The sequence below is a fragment of the Camellia sinensis genome, chromosome 12, assembly GCF_055761805.1.
Source record: "Camellia sinensis isolate YWXY chromosome 12, ASM5576180v1, whole genome shotgun sequence".
NCBI lineage: Eukaryota > Viridiplantae > Streptophyta > Magnoliopsida > Ericales > Theaceae > Camellia > Camellia sinensis.
The window spans coordinates 42719652-42738367 of NC_138972.1; the positions used below are offsets into that span (position 1 = coordinate 42719652).

At 34.1% G+C, this 18716-nt stretch overlaps 1 protein-coding gene across 7 annotated transcripts; it reads left to right on the forward strand.

The window, feature by feature from the left end:
* The first annotated feature begins 316 nt into the window (after window positions 1-316).
* Window positions 317-13830, forward strand: BPG2 (P-loop containing nucleoside triphosphate hydrolases superfamily protein). 7 transcript variants are annotated; one of them, XM_082898435.1, is made up of 5 exons: window positions 317-679; window positions 3471-3705; window positions 3793-5118; window positions 8270-8433; window positions 13460-13830. In XM_082898435.1, exons 2-5 carry the CDS (start codon window positions 3588-3590, stop codon window positions 13505-13507), a joined length of 1656 nt encoding a protein of 551 aa, XP_082754561.1. In that variant the 5' UTR covers window positions 317-679; window positions 3471-3587; the 3' UTR covers window positions 13508-13830. The 7 variants fall into 7 exon arrangements, with proteins under 7 accessions (XP_082754561.1, XP_082754558.1, XP_082754559.1 ...); XM_082898432.1 differs by lacking the exon at window positions 13460-13830 and adding an exon at window positions 12336-13190; XM_082898433.1 differs by lacking the exon at window positions 13460-13830 and adding an exon at window positions 12336-13190 and having other exon boundaries at window positions 362-1587.
* The last annotated feature ends 4886 nt before the right edge of the window (window positions 13831-18716 follow it).

Here is an 18716-nt window from a genome sequence, read left to right on the forward strand (position 1 = left end):
ACTAAAAGTTTCTAACAACAGTGACTGGCGGTGGCGGTGATATGAATAAATAAGCAAATTAAGTAGATAGATAAGTAACATGTGAATAAATACGGGATAGTGCATAGACAAATAGATGAAATAGGCAAATAGGTAAACATATAGGTGGCGTGAAGAAATATGTGGATAACATATAGATAAATATAGTAGAAATTACAAATCAGTGTACCTTTCCAAAGAAAGTACTCGGTTTAAAAATTCAAATTTTTAATTTTTTTATCTAAAGATCCAAGCATTGAAATGCTTTATACAAAAGGACAATCCTAAGCGAAATGACCAAAATACCTTTCTTATATGTACACCACACGATCTCAAACCTCTCATTTACTCAGATTTCTCTCTCTCTCTCTCTCTTTTCTGCCAACTGTCCCAAATCCTTTCTCACTCGAATTTCTGCCTCCCTCCTCAACCTTACTCACCTCTGTCGTCATCATCGTGGTTGACTGCTAGCACCCTACTCCCGTCAACCTCCACTACTGACGTCCAATTTGCCGCGCAGCCACCACTGTCCATTCCTCTACCACGCAAATCTGGTACCGACATCAAACTCATCTTTGCCACGCAGATCAGACTAATCACGTGATCCGGTGTTGTCGCTGCCTACCGTCACCGTCGGATGCGGTCGCCTCTATTTTCGATGGTCTCTCTTCTCTTTCCCTTATCTCTCTCTCTCTCTTCATCCTTTGGTTCGTGCACAGATCTGAGTTGAAACCCTAGGGTTTCTCTTCTCTCTCTCTCTCTCTCTCTTCCACCAGTGGCATATTTATATTGGAGCATCTAGGTCGAAACCCTAAGCGTGCACAAATCTAAGTCGAAACCTTAGATTTATTTATTTATTTTTTTGGTGGTTCTGAGTTTTGATCCTGTACTGCTTTAGATAAGAAGATAGAGTTCACAACTATTTTTGCATAGTTAATAATATATAATCAAAAAATTTGAACATACAGATATATATTTTAAACAGATAGGAAAAAAATTCTACAGATAGATATATATTTGTACAGATAGTCAAAAAAAAATTAACAATTAAATTCAGGGGTAAAATTAGAAATAATTAATGTGTTCCAAAACCAATAAAAAGACTTTTTACCAAACTATTTCACAAATGGTAGACTTATCACCAACAAAAAAATCCATTGTACTTACTACCTTAGACCATTCTTAGATTGAATTTATCACCAATTTTCTCTTTAAAGAATGATTACAAATTCATAGAAAAATTTATGATTTTAATTATTAATATTTATAAAAGTATACGATGATTTATAATTATTTTTTGAAATTCACTCATTTAATATTTTCCCATAAATATATATAGGTAATGGATAATATATAGTCTTTTAAATTATTTCATGCTTTTGGTATCAAAATAATAGAGATCGAGGCTATTGTCCCAAAAGTTTTAAAATTAAAGTTATGGCCCGATATTTTTTTGAGTGTCCCATGGGGTGTGTTGTGTTCCACTCCTTCTACTACAAACGTACAACTACTGATCTTTCTCTCCACAAATCTCTCTCTCTATAGCACAGGGGTGTGATGTCAAGGAAGGTATGTACTTTTTGTCTTTTAACATTAATTTGTTTGGGGATACCTTCATAATTAAAAATAAGATAAAAATTATGCAAATTAAGAAAAATTATGATGTGCAAATAAAATTTTCTAAATTTGAAGCTTTAGGAGTTGTTTGGGAATATACTATTTCAATAACTTTTTAATTTTTTTTTTTAAAATAGTGAAAAAAAACTAATGTTTGAAAATAATTTTTTAACTTTTTAAGAAAAAATGTGATAGTTTGAGATAATTTAAATAAGTGTATTTTTTTTGACTGTTTACGAAAAGATGTAAAGAAAAATAAAGAGGTGATGTGATGAAAAAAAGATAAATTATTTAGGGAATGTCAAACCAAGTGAACCGTTTTGGATATGTTATATAAGTGTATTTTTTTAACTTTTTAGTTACAAAAATATAGAAAAAAGATATACATTTGGGATAACTTTTTGACTTTTCATTTTATGAAAAGATGTGTAATAAAATATTATAGTAAAATTAAAATAACAATTTTACCCTTATTAATTTTGAATTTTTTGACTTTTTAGTAGTTGAATTCAAAGAATAAAATAATAATTTTACCTTCTAAGTTTCCCTTACAAGCATCTCTCAAATAGTATGATTTTTTTACTTTTTGATTTTAGATTATCTCAAACAAATAGAAATGTTATTATTTGTCCTTTGAGGTGTCGTATCAACTTTTGGAGGTGTTATGTCAATCTAAACAAGGGATAATTTGGTAATTTTGCATATAAAAAGTTTCCAAGGCAAGCATGCAAGAGGTAGGATAAAAAAAGTTATTTTTTTTAACTTGTCGGTAATTTTTTAAGTTTTTAGTTATTGTAAATTATGCCAATCAAAGCCATTGTTATTATTATTATCATTATTATTATTATTTTGGTACTAGTGGGATATTGGCTAGCTAAAAAATTAGGTTAACACAAATGGATGTTGGCTACTTTTCTATTCTATAAGTTCGAACCTCAAACTTTTATCTAGAAATTTAGAGATACAACTACTTGAATTATAAATGGTGAGAGTTAGCCATAAGTGGCTATCATAATTGGTGTTAGATCATCGTCAAAAATAGCAAATGGTCAGGGGTGATCGGTGTGGTGAGGGATTGTAATGTGTGTGACTTATAATTTATAGTATTTCTACAATGATGAATTATTAAAGTTCAAATTCTTGAAATACATTTAAAAAATATTATCATGTATAAAAATAGTAAATTATTAATTTTTATAACTATTTAAGGCATTTCAATCTAATTACAAGGTTTGGATTGGTTTAAATTTGATTTACCCTTTTTGGGAATTATGATTTTTAATTAAAAAAATCCTTATGAGATGTTACATTACTTTTGTCTGTTTGCACATTTTTGTATAAAATATTAAAAGATTAATTAGAATAATCAATTTCTTTTTATTTTTTTCATCAAAAAGAAAATATTCAATTTCCAAACTAACTTGCTTAATATTTTTTATTGGGTTAGGTTTGTTTTCAGTCTACTTTGTAGATTGGACAGTGCTATTAGGCTGTAGGGTCTATCACGGGTTCTGTTTGAATAATTCGAATTGTTCAATGTGTAGAGCTCGTCGAATATTTTATTTTTATAAAATGTCACATTGATTGAATTAGATTTTTGTCCATAATTTATTTTGAAAATTATATTTATCATTGATAGAAATCTGATCCGATCAAATAGCTATCGATATCCAGTCAATGTAAAATTTTACAAAGATAAAATATTCAATAAACTTTACATATTAAACGATTTAGATTATCGAAATAAAACTCGTAATAAACTTTAATAAATTTAACAATACACTCCAATTCGATCTTGAAAAGAATCCTGACCTTATTTTGTTGCCCCATTACAGAAATCCTGGTTCGGCCCGGACGACACAGGCACAGCCCATCCTTTTAGCCATTTTAGAAGAAACCAAACAGAGCGGGGCTTAGCAGCATAGTCGCTAGCCAGACAGAGCACAAAAAGCATGGCAGCACTGTTATCCACAGCAATTCTACCTTCCACAAAGACTACTCAGACCCTGAAGATGTCTAACAGCGGTGCTTTTGGAGGAAATCCATCACCTACACATGCTCTATTTTCTGGTCAGTTCAATTTTCCCTTCACTTTCTCGCACTTTCCAACTGTTGTACTCGAAACCCACTTTCCAACTTCATCTCTTTTTCTGACAGGCTCTACTAAGAAAAATAACAAGAAATGTTCATTTCTACGTTTGTCAGTAAAGGGTAGTGAATCAACAACCCAAACAAAGCACAAGAATCCCGGAAAAGCCCAAAGAAAAACTGATGGGAAATTGATTTTGAGTGAAGGGAGAGATGAGGATGAGAACCATGGGCTTATTTGCCCTGGCTGTGGAGTTTTTATGCAAGATAAGGACCCAAATCGTCCTGGGTTCTATCAGAAAAGAAAGGTTGAAGTGAAACAATTGTTAGAGGATGAGGAGGGTGGTTTTGAAGGGTTTGATGAAGAAGAAGAGGATATTCTGGATGAAATCGATGGTAAATATGAAGAAAGTGATGAGGAAGAAGGTAATTTGAAAATTGAAGATGGTATTGGTTGGGATATGGAGGAATGGGAATCGGATTTTGAAGATGAAGACAATGATTTGAAGGAATTGGATGGGTTTATCCCTGCGGGTGTTGGTTATGGAAACATTACTGAAGAGACTGTTAATAAGGCAAAGAAGAAGAGGGTGTCGAAAGCAGAAAAGAAAAGGTTGGCTAGGGAGGCTGAGAAGGAGAAGGAAGAAGTCACAGTTTGTGCTCGGTGTCATTCATTGAGGAATTATGGGCAGGTCAAGAATGAGACGGTTGAGAATTTGATACCCGATTTTGATTTTGATCGGTTGATCACTACCCGGTTGATGAAACCAACCGGGAATGCTGATGCCACGGTTGTGGTTATGGTTGTTGATTGTGTTGATTTTGATGGCTCATTTCCTAGACGAGCAGCAAAGTCTTTGTTCAAGGCATTGGAAGGAAGCAAAGATGGTTCAAAGCTCAGTAAGAAGCTGCCAAAACTTGTTCTTGTGGCTACAAAGGTTGATCTTCTACCATCTGAAATTTCCCCAACTAGGTTAGATAGATGGGTTCGGCACCGTGCGAAGGCTGGAGGAGCACCTAAGCTGAGTGGGGTTTATTTGGTTAGTGCCCGCAAGGATTTGGGTGTGAGGAACGTGTTGTCATTTGTCAAGGGGTTGGCTGGCCCTCGAGGCAATGTGTGGGTTATTGGGGCTCAGAATGCTGGTAAGTCTACATTAATTAATGCATTTGCTAAGAAAGAAGGGGTAAAAGTCACAAAACTTACAGAAGCTGCAGTTCCTGGGACAACACTTGGGATATTGAGAATTGGAGGAATATTGTCGGCCAAGGCAAAGATGTATGACACCCTAGGGCTCCTTCATCCATATTTGATGTCCATGAGATTAAATAGGGAGGAGCAGAAAATGGTTGAAATAAGAAAGGAGCTACAACCTCGAACTTACAGGATAAAGGCAAGTCGTTTTGTTGACATTCTAAAGCCTGTATTTATTTATTTATTTTTCCTTTCCCCCAATAAGTGCCAATAGAAGGTAACTGATTAAAGCTTCTGATCAATGATTAAAGAACAAAAAATTATTGCTGTCTAGTAGTTAGAAATTTAAATAAAGGCATACGAACCTTCAAATACTGATTGATCAAACATCCCATTTTTTAACTGATTTTGAAGGCAGTGTACCCGAGCTTAGCAACAAACATGAATATTGTATTTCTTGCTGTCCCTTGATCTAAGTTTCCATTTTCATATGAGTTATTATGCCTTGTCATAATTGTTTCAAAATTTATGATGTAAGAATGAGTTTGTGGGCTATGCTTGTTTGCAAGTCCATTTTCATATGAGTTATTATGCCTTGTCATAATTGTTTCAAAATTTATGATGTAAGAATGAGTTTGTGGGCTATGCTTGTTTGCAAGTCAAGGCACTATTTGTTTGTCAATTATCCCCAAATAGTTGACGACCAAATTCTTTCGCACATGTAGTTTTCTCAGACTTTCAGGAGTTATAGTAGCTTGTGACTCTGAGATGCAGATTTTGGGAACTTGATTCAAACGGACAAGAATTGGAAGATGTGGGTATATGGGCCCATGTTGACACATGGCACATATCGGAGAGCTCTTGCTTTACTAAACTAATAACTGCTAGTATAGACAATGCTACAAGTGCCACATTTCACCTTAGGATGATGGACTATGAAGCATGGACACGCCCCTAAGGCTTGCGTACGAGTGTCAGACACGGACATGCATCGGACACGCTGTGGACACGTGTCCGACACTCTCTCTTACGTGCCCCCTTTTTTTTTTGGAATTTTTCTAGTCGAACATGCAGTGGACATGCGATGACACGTTTCAGACACGCAGGTGGATCAGAGAAGCCCTAGACTTGTTGGAGAGGAGAAAGAGAGAGAGCCAGAGATAGATCGAGGGGAAAGAGAGGGAGATAGATAGAGGGAAGAGAGAGACAGATCGAGGGAAAGAGTGGGACAGATTAAGGGAAGAGATCGAGGGAAAGAGAGAGACAGATCGAGGAAAGAGAGAACAAACCCTAACCTGTTTCGACTTGGTTTTCTCTGTTCTTTTTCTTCTCTTCGTCTTCGTCTCTGTTCTTCTGTCTTTTTCTTCTTCTCTTCTCTTCTGATTTCGTTTATTTTATCTCTCCTCCCTTTTCTGTCTCTTCTGTCTCCCTTCTCCCTTTTCTGTCTCCCTTTCCTTTTCTTCTCTCCTCTCTATTTTCCCCCCCTAATGTGTCTCTTTTCCTTCCTTCCTTTATTTTTTTTTTTGTTTTATTGTTTATATCAATGTTTTTATTACAATTTATAAAACAAATTATTTTTATTTGAAAAAAAATCAAATTTTATTTAAAAAATTTAGGTAATGTGTTTATTAATTTTATTATTATTGTTAATTTTATTATTATTGTTATTTCATAGGAACCAATGATTTTTTTTTTTAAAAAAATCTTAGATATATAATAAATAAATAAAATTATATATACATATATATTAAATGTGTCCCCAGCGTGTCGTATTTCTCATTTTTTGAAAATTTGCGTGTCCGTGTCCGTGTCTGTGTCCGTGTTGGTGGACATGTGGACCATAGGTGGACCCTTCGAGTGGCTCTCGGGCTTGCCAAGGTCAGAGTTTGGTCGCTTGACTCCTTGATGACCCCACTGAGTTAGCCAAGTACCCTCAGATCATAGCTTATAACAGTTGGCTCGGTTGCCTGGTTCGCCAATAACTCTACCAAGTCTTATCTCTCCGCCTCGAGGAAAAAATAATTCCATGGTCAGTTGGAACACCATAGGACTCTTGGACTAGAGGCTAGAAGTCAAGGTTCATCTAAGCTCTCGCCGGACCAATCCTAGAGAGAGAGGGGCTTTAACCGAGACCTGACACATTGGAAGCTGTATCATACTTATCTTTGTGCTCTTCGTGACAAGGCCATAAAGGGATGTATTGTACCTACCCTTTGACCCCATATGATACAACCTTTGAGGTCTACAATAGAGGTTGCAGATTTGACCATGCTTGCCATCATTTTGTTTGGCCAAGAGGGTCAAGCCATGTGTACTCATCTGAGCTATCTCCCATCTGGCTTGCCAGCCTATATAAAGGAGATCTTCGTACAAGTCTAAAGGATCATCACAACCATCTCCAACTAGACCTTACTTTTCAGTGCATCATTACCACCCTCTCTCCTCCGCTAGGGGTTGTCCTTGGTTCTCTCCTCTCTTGCCTTTGGTGCACTTTGGCCATATTAATGCCTGCCGTCTTCCTAGAGGACACGTCTCAGCCAACCTAACCCCTCCATTCACACAGAAGACTGTCCATTTAAGAAGCACGGACACTTCTAAGAAGGTGACGTATCCGTGTCGTGTCGTGTTCGTGTTCGTGTTAGATACTGACACTCTTTGGATACTTCCCCGACACGTGTCTGACACTTTTCAAAACGTGTCATATTTTTTAATTTTTTTTAAAGACTCGGACACTGTCTTGACATATATGTATATTGCTTAAACACATAATTCGACACAAGTGAAACTAATTATAAGTTTGAGCAAAACAAGTTAAGATATAATAATAAAACAAAAATCATATAAATTTATAGAAATTAGTGTCATATTGTATTTTTTATTATCTTTGAATGATATATTCGTATATATGATATATAATAAATATATAAAATCATATATTTCATGCGTGTCCTCCACGTGTCGTGTCATGTATTTTTTAAAAATTAACATGTCGTGTGTCCGTATCCATGCTTCTTAGCTGTTCATTAGATTGTCTAGGATTCTTGAATAATATTTGTTTTGCCATTGTTTCAAATGTTTCAAATGCTAGGTTGGACTTTAGCTCTCTATCTTAGGCTGGTGCTCTAAAAATTTGAAGCTACATAAAAAGCTATTACTGTATTTCATCTGTGGTTGGATCCTTTTCTTTTTTGCTGTTATTCTTTGGCTCCTATACTATAACAATACCATGAATAATGAATGTTGCCGTATGCAAATGCCTGAACTTAGACTCTGTTATATAAGTTTGAGCTTGTGATCAGCTGAATGTGAAACTTGTGCTGGATCTAATGTAGCAAAATTGCTTTTTGCAGGCAGGCCAAGCTGTACATGTTGGTGCCTTAATGAGATTAGACCTTAATCATGCTACTGTGGATACAATCTATGTTACTGTTTGGGCATCACCAAATGTCTCTCTTCATTTGGGAAAGATAGAAAATGCTGATGAGTTCTTAAGCAAGCATGCTGGTGTCAGGTTGCAGGTAAATATCCTGTCCAAATTAGATGCAAATATTCATGTATCAGTGTTATGCAAAAGCATCATAATTATCAATTTTTTCCAATTAGCACATCAATTATCATGGGTTTAGCTACACTCTCAGATGTAGTCTTCTTGCTGGGTTTTGTCCAAAAAAAAGTATTGGGAGTGCCTTGATATTATTATGGCTGTCATTGGAGGAATTGCCAAACATACTAATGGTAAACTGTGCTTGCTTTTGCTGGACAAGCATGTAGGAAATATGTTCCTTAAGGGTGAGGTTTATGATCCTATTGGGTGTTCACAACAATTATTCACTGCAATGAAAAAGGAAAAATCAATAAAATTAATCAAAGCAAAAATGTGAAACAAGCATAGTATTGTATACATGGTTCATTATAAATCCACTTACGTCCATGTGGTGTTGTTATACCCGACCTTTACTAAGAAAGAATGAAAAAATAACTGTTGTACGTTTAATCCCAAAAAATTCAAGGACAATAAGCTTTGGGTGCTAATTTTTCCTATGTTTGGTATGGCTTGGGTGCAACATGGGAGTGTTGAGGGTGTACTTCATAATTGGAGAAGGGGTAGGGTTGGGAAGAGGCAAAAGAGGGTGTGGACTTTGGCACTTCTGTGTTTGATGTGGATGATTTGGTTGGAGCATAACCAGTTTATTTTTCAGGGTGTGGACAAGTTGATGGTTCGTATGAAAGCTTGATTTTTGGTGATTTTGTATAGTTGGGTGTCGGGAGTTGTATCTCTAGATTTGTTTGCTTTTGTGGACTTTATAGGTACTCTTAGGGTTTAGGTTTGGGTTTTGTTTTGATTTTTTCCGATGTATTCATTAGTAAAGTATCATCTTGATACCTTTCTAGTCATAAAATTGACTTATAAAACTCAGACCTTGAGACCCTTGTAACCCGGTCAACTCACACTTCCAATCTCTAAAGAGCAAATCATTATGCAGATGTGTGTACCAAATAAAAACCTTTCCTGGAGTGATTCCAATAAATCCTAATTGCGGTGGTTCCTTATTGTAAGCCCAAGTGCCAGAAAATGGCCTTTTGGCTTTTGCTTTGTATTTTGAAAATGATTTTTGAGAGTCAAAAAACCTAAAAGTTTGACTCGAAGGATAGGTACTGTTCAAAAGGGATCCAGAGACTGAATTCGGGAACTAAGGTACAAGGTGGAAAGGTGTGAGACACCCACCTTACCCGATCAAAAGGTCAGCCTCTACTCGTTTTCATTGGTTTATTGATTAAATATGTGGGGCCTTTAATGCATGATGACAATAGGGGAAGTGATAAACATGTAGCAAAATAAGTAGGAATTAGGCAATAGAATAAGAATATGCACTCATTTGGATGGAATTCACTCCGTAAACCTTTTTAGAAGGTAAATTCACCTTTTAGCAATAATCTCCATGGCTTGAGCCCAACCTCCGAAAGGGTTTATCTAGGTCCTATCCAACAAAGATGAATTTATTTATATTTATTTGTTGATACTCAAACCAATATATTAATTTGCTAATACTCAAAAACAGTTATTAAAATAAATTCAAGAACAAGTAGTCATATTAGTTAGAGTGCAATCATTCTTTGGATTTTAGTTGTTATTTTCTTTAATATTTGTTTGTTCTCTAAGAAGCACGGACATGACATGGACACGCGGACAAACAAATTTTCAAAAAATGTAGGACACGACATGTTGAAGACACGACTTGTTGAAGACACTTGCAAAACATATAATTTTATATATTTATTATGTATCATATTTTTAAATATTTAATATTTATTTTATGTCAAATATTTAATGTTATCAAATTTATCAACTTAGGTAATGCTATTATAGTAAACAAAATTAAAATAAAATATCTTTTTTGAAAAAAATGGTCCTTTTGAGTGTCTCCAGCATGTCCAGCGCGTGTCAATGTCCAACATGTGTCGGACACTTGTACGTCATCTCCGGAGAGGTGTCTGTGCTTCATAGTTTGTTCTCTTTTCCACTTATCTGGCAGCTATAAACTTGGTGGTTTCCAAGTGCAACATGATGCTACTTTAACACCAGGGTTGGCTTCAGTTGCATTCTCTGAGGGAAAAAGTTATAGGTGGAAAATTTTATTAACTTCATTGTGTGTTCAGATAGAAGAATAGCACACTTACATGTGAAAGGACCATCTTATTGATGCCATTTTTTCTTCATCTTTCATCGATTTCTCTTGCAAATTTTAGAAGTTGTCATAGGAAAAGAGAAGTTTTTTCTGTTTACAAAATTTATAATATTCAGCATATAAGCCATGGTTTCCCTTTTGGACCTTTGGTATGCAGTAGTCATCTTCTAGCGACCAAATTTTCTCCATTTATTTCGTGGTTGAAGAATCCTATTCATTTAGACTGTTCTGTTGTCAAGTCCAACTTAACCCTTTTTCTGATTCTTCCCACTCCAAATTTGCCAAGGGCTTCTTGTTCTACCTTCTTAGGAGCTTATCGAGAATAGAAAAACATGTCTCTTTTAATTTCTCTTAATATTTTTATTGGGCATCGTTTCCTTCATAAATGTAAATGGGTGGCTTTTGTTAGGGGGTGGGGTGCTCTTAACCAAGAAAAGTAAACAAAAAGCATATTAGGGGATTGGTTTCCTGTAGTTGCTGCTGCTGCCACTGCTAGCAAGGTGTTGGAGGCTCTGACCTCGTAAAAGCCTTAGCCACTTGTAGCCCCCTATCCCCCATGCTCCTCGTAATTGTTTTACTTTTAACTTTCTCTTTCGATTACTAAATCATTATCTGTTATCCTGGAAATATTAATGCATTACATTTTGATTGATAATGCCTAGTTTAATTTCATTTAAAAATAAAATATGTTTACGAGTGATGAAAAGTTGTAGTTTCAGGGGCTATTCAATAATACAGATGGTAAAGTTTAAAATTCTATCTTTTTAGGGCTGTGAATGAAATAAAACTGTGCACGAATTGCTAAGGCTCAACTCTTTATTGATTCATTTGAGCTTCTTTTTTTTTTTTGGATCGGCAATTTATTTGAGCTTCTTCAGTCAGTTAGTAAGTAGATTCAAGCGCTTCTTGCATTATTACCCCACCGAAATAGGACCAAGCTTGCTTGATAGACTCGTGAACTAGGTGCATTAAATTTGCAATTCTATTTAATTTTTTGACCAATTATGATGGCTATGACTTAGTCACCCATAATGAAAACAGAAGAAAAGTAGAAAAGAAAAAAATTGGACCTGTAAGAATAATACCAATCTATAATCATCCGCATCAGAAGCATATATGTTTGGGCTTCCATGTTGACACAGCGCTGCTATGTCTAGCAGCTTTTTCCCATTTTGAACTTTAAAATCTATTTTTTCAATCACCATTCAACAATAGCTTGACAAATGAGAAAATGGCATGTGCATGAGATGACGACATCTTGCCAGCATTGTGACTAGTAGCTAGGTTGAGCTGAAACGGAGTTTTGTGGTTTGTCTTGAGCTTGAAAGAGGGAAACTCTTTGGCTTTGCTTTGCTCACTCACAAATTTAACATTTTCAAAGAAATTGAAATTCTAAAATTTGCTTGTCATACCAGTTGAAAAGTTGTTTTTATGCATAATATAGACTTCCCATTTTCAGGGTTTAAGATGTGATTTTATTACCATTCTGGAGAGAAAATTTGATTTTATTCCCTTTCTCTCTCTTCCTTCTTAATCTCATTTTCCCTGTTTTGGGATGTATAATATTACTGTGACAAATAAGTTTGGTATTAGATATTATAAGAGCTTTGTGTACCCATTTTCTAAAAGCTTAAACTTTTGTTTTGTTTGATTTTCTAATAGCTTCTACATAGTTCTAAATACCCTCTAAAACATTTTGACACAAAAGACATTTTCGTTTATTGTTATTTCAGCCTCCCATTGGCATAGAGCGGTTTTCTGAATTGGGCAAATGGGAAGAGAGGGAAATCAAGGTGTCCGGAACAAGCTGGGATGTGAACAGCATTGATATTGCGGCAGCCGGCTTAGGTTGGTTTTCTTTGGGTCTGAAAGGTGAAGCGACCTTGACATTGTGGATATATGATGGTATCGAGGTTACTTTGCGAGAGCCTTTAGTCCTTGACCGGGCGTCGTTTCTTGAGAGACCTGGGTTTTGGCTACCAAAGGCTATATCAGAAGCCATTGGCAGCCAAACTAAGACTGAAGCTGAAAAGAGGAAAAAGCTTCAAGAGGAGGAGAGTACATTTTCCCTCTCAGAGACATCTGCTTAAGAAAAAATGTAGGTGATTAATCTATCTTAGCAACAGTCATTGAGCTTGAAGGTAGATTTCCAAAAAAACTGTGGTGATAGAACAAAAATTGAATTTTGTAGGCTGTCTGTTTGTAGGAAAAGAAATAGGTGCTGGTAACTCCCTCTTCCCCACATCCTCTGGCTTGTCCCCTTGAGCTGTGATTGCCACCCCTAGCTGCTGGTTACCACCTTTGGAGAGTTTACCTCCACCTCCGATCTCCTCCAGTCGGCTCCTTGTTTTCAAAATAGATTTTGGGAAACACGTGTTTACTTTTTTATTTTTGTTTTTGTTTTTACGCAAAAATAATTATAAACATGTTATTTTGAAAACATGTGTTTACCCTTTTTTTGTTTTTTGTTTTTATGCAAAAATAATTGTAAACATGTTTAGTGTATAAACGGTACACATTATCAAACAACACCATACAAATATCAATTTTTTAATATTGCAATGACATGTATTTCTCTGATTATGTAACTGTGGGAAATTAATCTATAATCATTATCTATATTTAACTTTTCTATATATATAGAGAGATAAATATATGAACTATACTGGTACATAGATGAAATTTAGATTGTTCTTAAAGCTTCAAGTGTAACAGGTTTGTTATACTCTAGTTGAGAGATTTAATGTTTGTTCTTTTATCTATGTTTTGATGATTTGTAATGAGGCTAAAAGAAGTCTTATGTGTATGTCTTCGTTGGTCTGTGTGAGACACTATGATATGAGAAATATCTGTGCAGGGCGGCGAGGTCGGAGATACAAGGATAAAGCAGAGCGATGGCAAATGACTTTTCTTAATTTGGCCAAATAAGACCTTCCCTTTATATATATGCAACTTTGTCCTTCCTAAAAATAATTTAAAATGTTCAATTAATGTGGTGTGGCATGTGAAATTCTCTTGGAGTACTTTTTAAAAGAAAAACAAAAGAGAAGAAATTCTCTTGGAGCTTTCCACAATCTTTTTAACCTTTTTAGAACTATTTATAATATACTTCAGGATATTCTATACAAGTTATAGGATTATGTACAATATTCTTGTATTCTCTCAAATTTTTTGAGAGGATTTGGAATCTTCCATTACCCTCCAATGTTCCAACCCTCTTCTAGTGAAGATTTTGTGTAGGTAGTGGCGAGTCAAAAAATTTCTTCAGTGGTGTTATTTAATCAGTTATATGTCATTACATCCTATTTTAATTCTAGAACGCTCATAAAAATAAAATTTCACGTATTTTTTATAAGGGAAGTGATTGATACCCCTTCCAATCACCACCCACACACATGTGGCGGGTGGTGATTGGAGGAGAAAGATAAAAAAAGAAAAAAAAAAGAAAAAAAAAAAACTGACCAATCAGAGAGAGGGGGTCAAAGGGGTGCTTTCTTGAGGGGGTCCAACTCATTTTTCTTTTTATAAATATACTGAAATATCATGTATAATAATATTATAAAGTAATTCAAAATAGTCAAATTATACAAAATTACTTAGGTACATTAATTTACATTTTTTAAAATAAAATTAAGGAAAACGAGATTGCAATTTTCAATCAATCAAATAGAGAGAAGAGATAAATGATTTTTCTTGGGAAAAAAAAAAAGTCCTTGTAAGCAATTAAGAATTTCGTGCTTTAAAAGAGTTTGTTTTTCATTTTAACTCCCTGTGATTTAGCCTAATTGCATTTTACCTCCCTCTTTTTTGAAAATAGCCATATAACCCTCATGTGATTTTGAATTAAATTGCAACACTAACTTTGTTAAATTTACTAATAAAAAGATGATTATACCCTTTCTATTTTTCCTCTACATCTCATCGTGTTTGTAAAAAAAATCAAGCTAAAAAAATCTAAATTAAATACTTTCAGTTAACAAACTTTAATTTTTTCCCTTAATTTTTAACTTAACTTTTTAAAATTTTAACCTACTTACTAATTTAATCACATATTAATAATAAATTATTCACACACCTAGACATACACATTATATCTATATATTCGAACAAGATAGCAGATATATATAAATATAAATATATTTAGGGGTTGTTTAGAATATCCTAAATAAGTGTAACTTTTGAATTTTTAGACTAAAAAGTTGAGGAAAAAAGATAGTTGTTTGAGATAATTTTTTGACTTTTTACGAAAAAATGTGTATTAAAAAATTGTATAAATTAGTGTATAGGAGAAGATTGAGATAAAATAGGCTGTATAGAGGGATGAATTAAGGGACAACGTGTGTAGAGTATAGGCGAAGAGATGGTTCCCTCCTTTTTGGGCATTGAATTGGATGGTGCTGTTCGGCTCGTGGGAGGCCACCACGGGCCCCGTTTTGCTAATCGAAACCGTTTAATGTGTAGACCTCGTTGAGTACTATATGCTTATAAAAAAAACCACGTTGATCGGATATTGCTAAATACATGATCAAATCAGTTTTGTATAAAAAATGGATAGTGTTATCAAAAAAGTCAGCTGTGTCTGTGGGGACGTCAGAGTTGTTTGAAATAATTTTGTGTAAAATTAATTTTTTTATATTTTTTTTTGGTGAATAGTAATAACTTTTTAAATTTGTAGTAACTTTTTAACTTTTTTAGTAACTTTTTAGCTTTTTGATTTTTTTTGGGTATCCCAAACCAAGCCTAAGAATGAATGGTCGATATTAATTATTGTTTTTAATCTATAATCTTTAAATTTAATTACATTTTAAATCAATTCTTAATTATTGTTTATTTTATTTTAAAATTTAATTCTTAATTATATTTTATTTGTTAAATATTTTATATTATTTTGTTTAACATCTTAACAATTTTCATTATGTAGGGTCATTTATGTCTTTTTACATAGTTTTGGAGAGAAACATAATTTTCTCACCACGTTAGAATCTGTCAAATCAAACGGAATAAGTAATAGTAGTAGTTTAGTCTCAAACCACAAGAGCGGCGAGAGCATGGCCAACGATGAATCAATATTTTTACTAAATATGAGTAAAAAAAAAGATAATTTTCTCAATTTAATATGACTTGCTCCAATCATGCATCAAAAGGGAAGGGTCGACTGGTAAGGACAATTTTTTTTTTTAAACCTTTTTTGACCGGTTTGAACCTATCATTTGAAAGGGAACCGGTCGACCGGTTGGTCAACTGGTTGGTTGACCGGTTGGCCCACCCCAACGGTAACGCATAGTGAAATGGTGAAATCTGGAGCTTGTTCTCACTTTGATAAATTTTTTGTTCCATTCTCATTTTGATACCAATTTGGTGAAACCATTGGAGCTCAAAAAAGTGACTTTTTTACCAAAATTCAAATCTGATACAAAGTTTGATGAACCGTTGGAGATGGTCTAAGTGACTATTACCAAATGAGAGAAACTAAAGCACAACTAGCCTAAATCACAGGAGATAAAAATGATTTTGTCCATTATTTTAAAGCTATGAATTTTTTTATTTTTATTTTTATTTTTATTTTTATTTTTATACTATTATTCAAAAAAAAAAAAATCATGATACTTAGCCTCTGTTTGGGAAGTGGGTTGGCTTTTTGACTTTTTGACTTTTTTGACTATTTGAGCCTGGACTCAAAAGCTTGGTTTGAGAATGACTTTTTGGCTATTTGATTTTTTTGACTTTTTTTGTGAGAGAAGAGTGTAATGATTATGGGTTGGATGTGATGTTTGTCTGTTGTGGCTCAAATAGCCTATTCTATTTTTTGTGGCTCAAAGAGCCAAAAGAGCCCAAAAGAGCCCTTCCCAAACGACACTTTAGGGGATGTTTGGCATCACCTACAAAAGTTAAAAAGTCAAAAAGTTACTAAAAAAGTAAAAAAGTTCATACTATTCACCTTATTTTGGAGGGAAATTTGTCGGATCAAAAAAAAAAAAAAAAAAGAAAAAAAAAGAACAAAACAGTGAACAAAACAGTGAACAATTTTACATAGTGTGCATTGAAGTACCAAATTTTCTTTGTAATCTTGTTTATTGGTGTGCATCTAAACATAATGTGTTATTATGTAGTTGTCTTATCATTCTATTGATGTTTAAGTGAAACACAGTTCGTCTTACCATTCTATTGATATTAAGTAAAAATATACTCTTGTTTAACAATTCGCCTTACCATTCTATTGATGTTAAGTGAAAGTATACTTTTATTTAACCATTCACTAGCATTTCATGTTAAGCAAACTTCACTTTACCTGTTGTTTAGTTTGCACCCATGCCAGAGTAATTACATCTGTATTTTGTTGATATAACCAAAAAGTTGACTGAATACAAAATTTGACAAATTGACATCATTGAAAATGGAAAGTAAGGGATAAATACATACTAATATTATGTGTGTCTTGTAAAAATATGTAAGAATATTCATTCTATATAGCATAACCGTTGGATAAAAGGTATCTCTATCCGCTCTCTTGCTCTTTATCATCTCTCACTCTCGTCTCTTGCTTTCGAAGGCTTCTTGAAGATCTCTGTCTTTTCCAGTAGCTTATTTGTTCGAAAGAGTTCTAATTGAAGAGGTATGGCTTGAAATCCCTAAAACCCTATCCACTCTTTTGTACTTCATTTTGTTTTATCTTAATTAGTCATTTCTTTCATATATTTTGCCCTGTGTATTGGGTTCCTTTTGGTAAATTTGAATTTAATATTTGATTTTTATTAGTATGAATTTCTAATTTTGGAGACCATTACTTAAATTTCTTCTGAGTTGTTGTTTATGTGGTCTTCTCTTTTTAGTATTTTATATGCACATACCTGCAAGCATTTTTATTTATTTATTTTGCTGTGAAAAGATTGCAAAATTCATCTGGGTCAAACTTTTTCACGTTAAAAAAAGGGTCAAACAAATGGCTTTTAATGTTCTTGATTTCAAATGGGGTTTGGGATTTGAATTTTTCTTGATTTCAAATGAGTTTTATTATAAATTAATGTTGCTCTTTGAGTTGCAATAACAGATGAGTGGAGTTAGATATGTTAGAAATAGTAGTATAGAAGTTCTTCAATTAATCAATACAAATGAATATATAGTACATGTTGCTGGGTCAGCAGGTCTAGATCTACAGCGTCGGGACATCAACAATCTTCTGCCTGGATGGTGATTTCTCTCTCTCTCTCTCTCTCTCTCTCTATATATATATATATATCTATATAATAAGGCAAGAGGAATTTTAAAAATGTCTTCAAATATATGTGAGATACATTTTGAATGGAGGGTCTAGATCAATCCTAGTGAATATCTAACGGTTGAGAGTAATATATTTCCCGCCCAAACACACTCTACTCTCTCTCTCTCTCTCTCTCTCTCTCCCACGTCTCCTCCCCCTTCCATCCTTATCTCTCTCCCCCTTTCTGTTGCACCTTTCTCCTCTTATCTCTATCTCCCTCTTTGTTCCTCTTCTTTATCACTCCCTTCTCTCCAATCCTTTGCTTTGAATTGCGATTTCAGATTTTGCCTTTAAAGGCTTGCGAAAAAGGCAGAAAAATTTCAGGTGAGATTCTAACTTTGAAATCCTTGACTTGGGTTCATTTTTGTTGTTTCAGATTTTGCCTTCAAAGGCTTGCGAATAAAGCAGAAAAATTTCAAAAATTTCAAGTGAGATTCTAACTTTCAAATCCTTGACTTGGGTTCATTTCTGTTGTTTCAGATTTTGCCTTCAACGGCTTGCGAAGAAAGCAGAAAAATTTCAGGTAAGATTCTAACTTTGAAATCCTTCACTTGGGTTCATTTCTGTTTATCATCATCTTTGCTTCGAATCTTCAATCCCTCTTTGTTCCTCTTCTTTATCTCTCCCTTTCTAATTGCGAACATATTTTTTTCTGTTCTGGCAAGAGAAGATCATCTCTCTGCTTCGAATCTTCAATCCCTCTTTATTCTTTTCTTTATCTCTCCCTTTCTAATTGCGAACATATTTTTTTCTGTTCTGGGAAGAGAAGATTTTTCTGCACATTTGATATGTTAAAAAATAAAATCTATATATGGAATTGTTGGAATTGTTCTGCACATTTGATAGGTTGGAAATA

Excerpts from the sequence above, each read along its gene's own strand:
- BPG2 (XM_082898431.1), top strand. The coding sequence starts at position 3,588 with ATGGCAGCACTGTTATCCACAGCAATTCTACCTTCCACAAAGACTACT. Across the intron at positions 5,119-8,269 it reads AACTTACAGGATAAAGGCAA|GCCAAGCTGTACATGTTGGT; the intron begins GTCGTTTTGTTG and ends TTTTGCAGGCAG. Across the intron at positions 8,434-12,335 it reads ATGCTGGTGTCAGGTTGCAG|CCTCCCATTGGCATAGAGCG; the intron begins GTAAATATCCTG and ends TTGTTATTTCAG.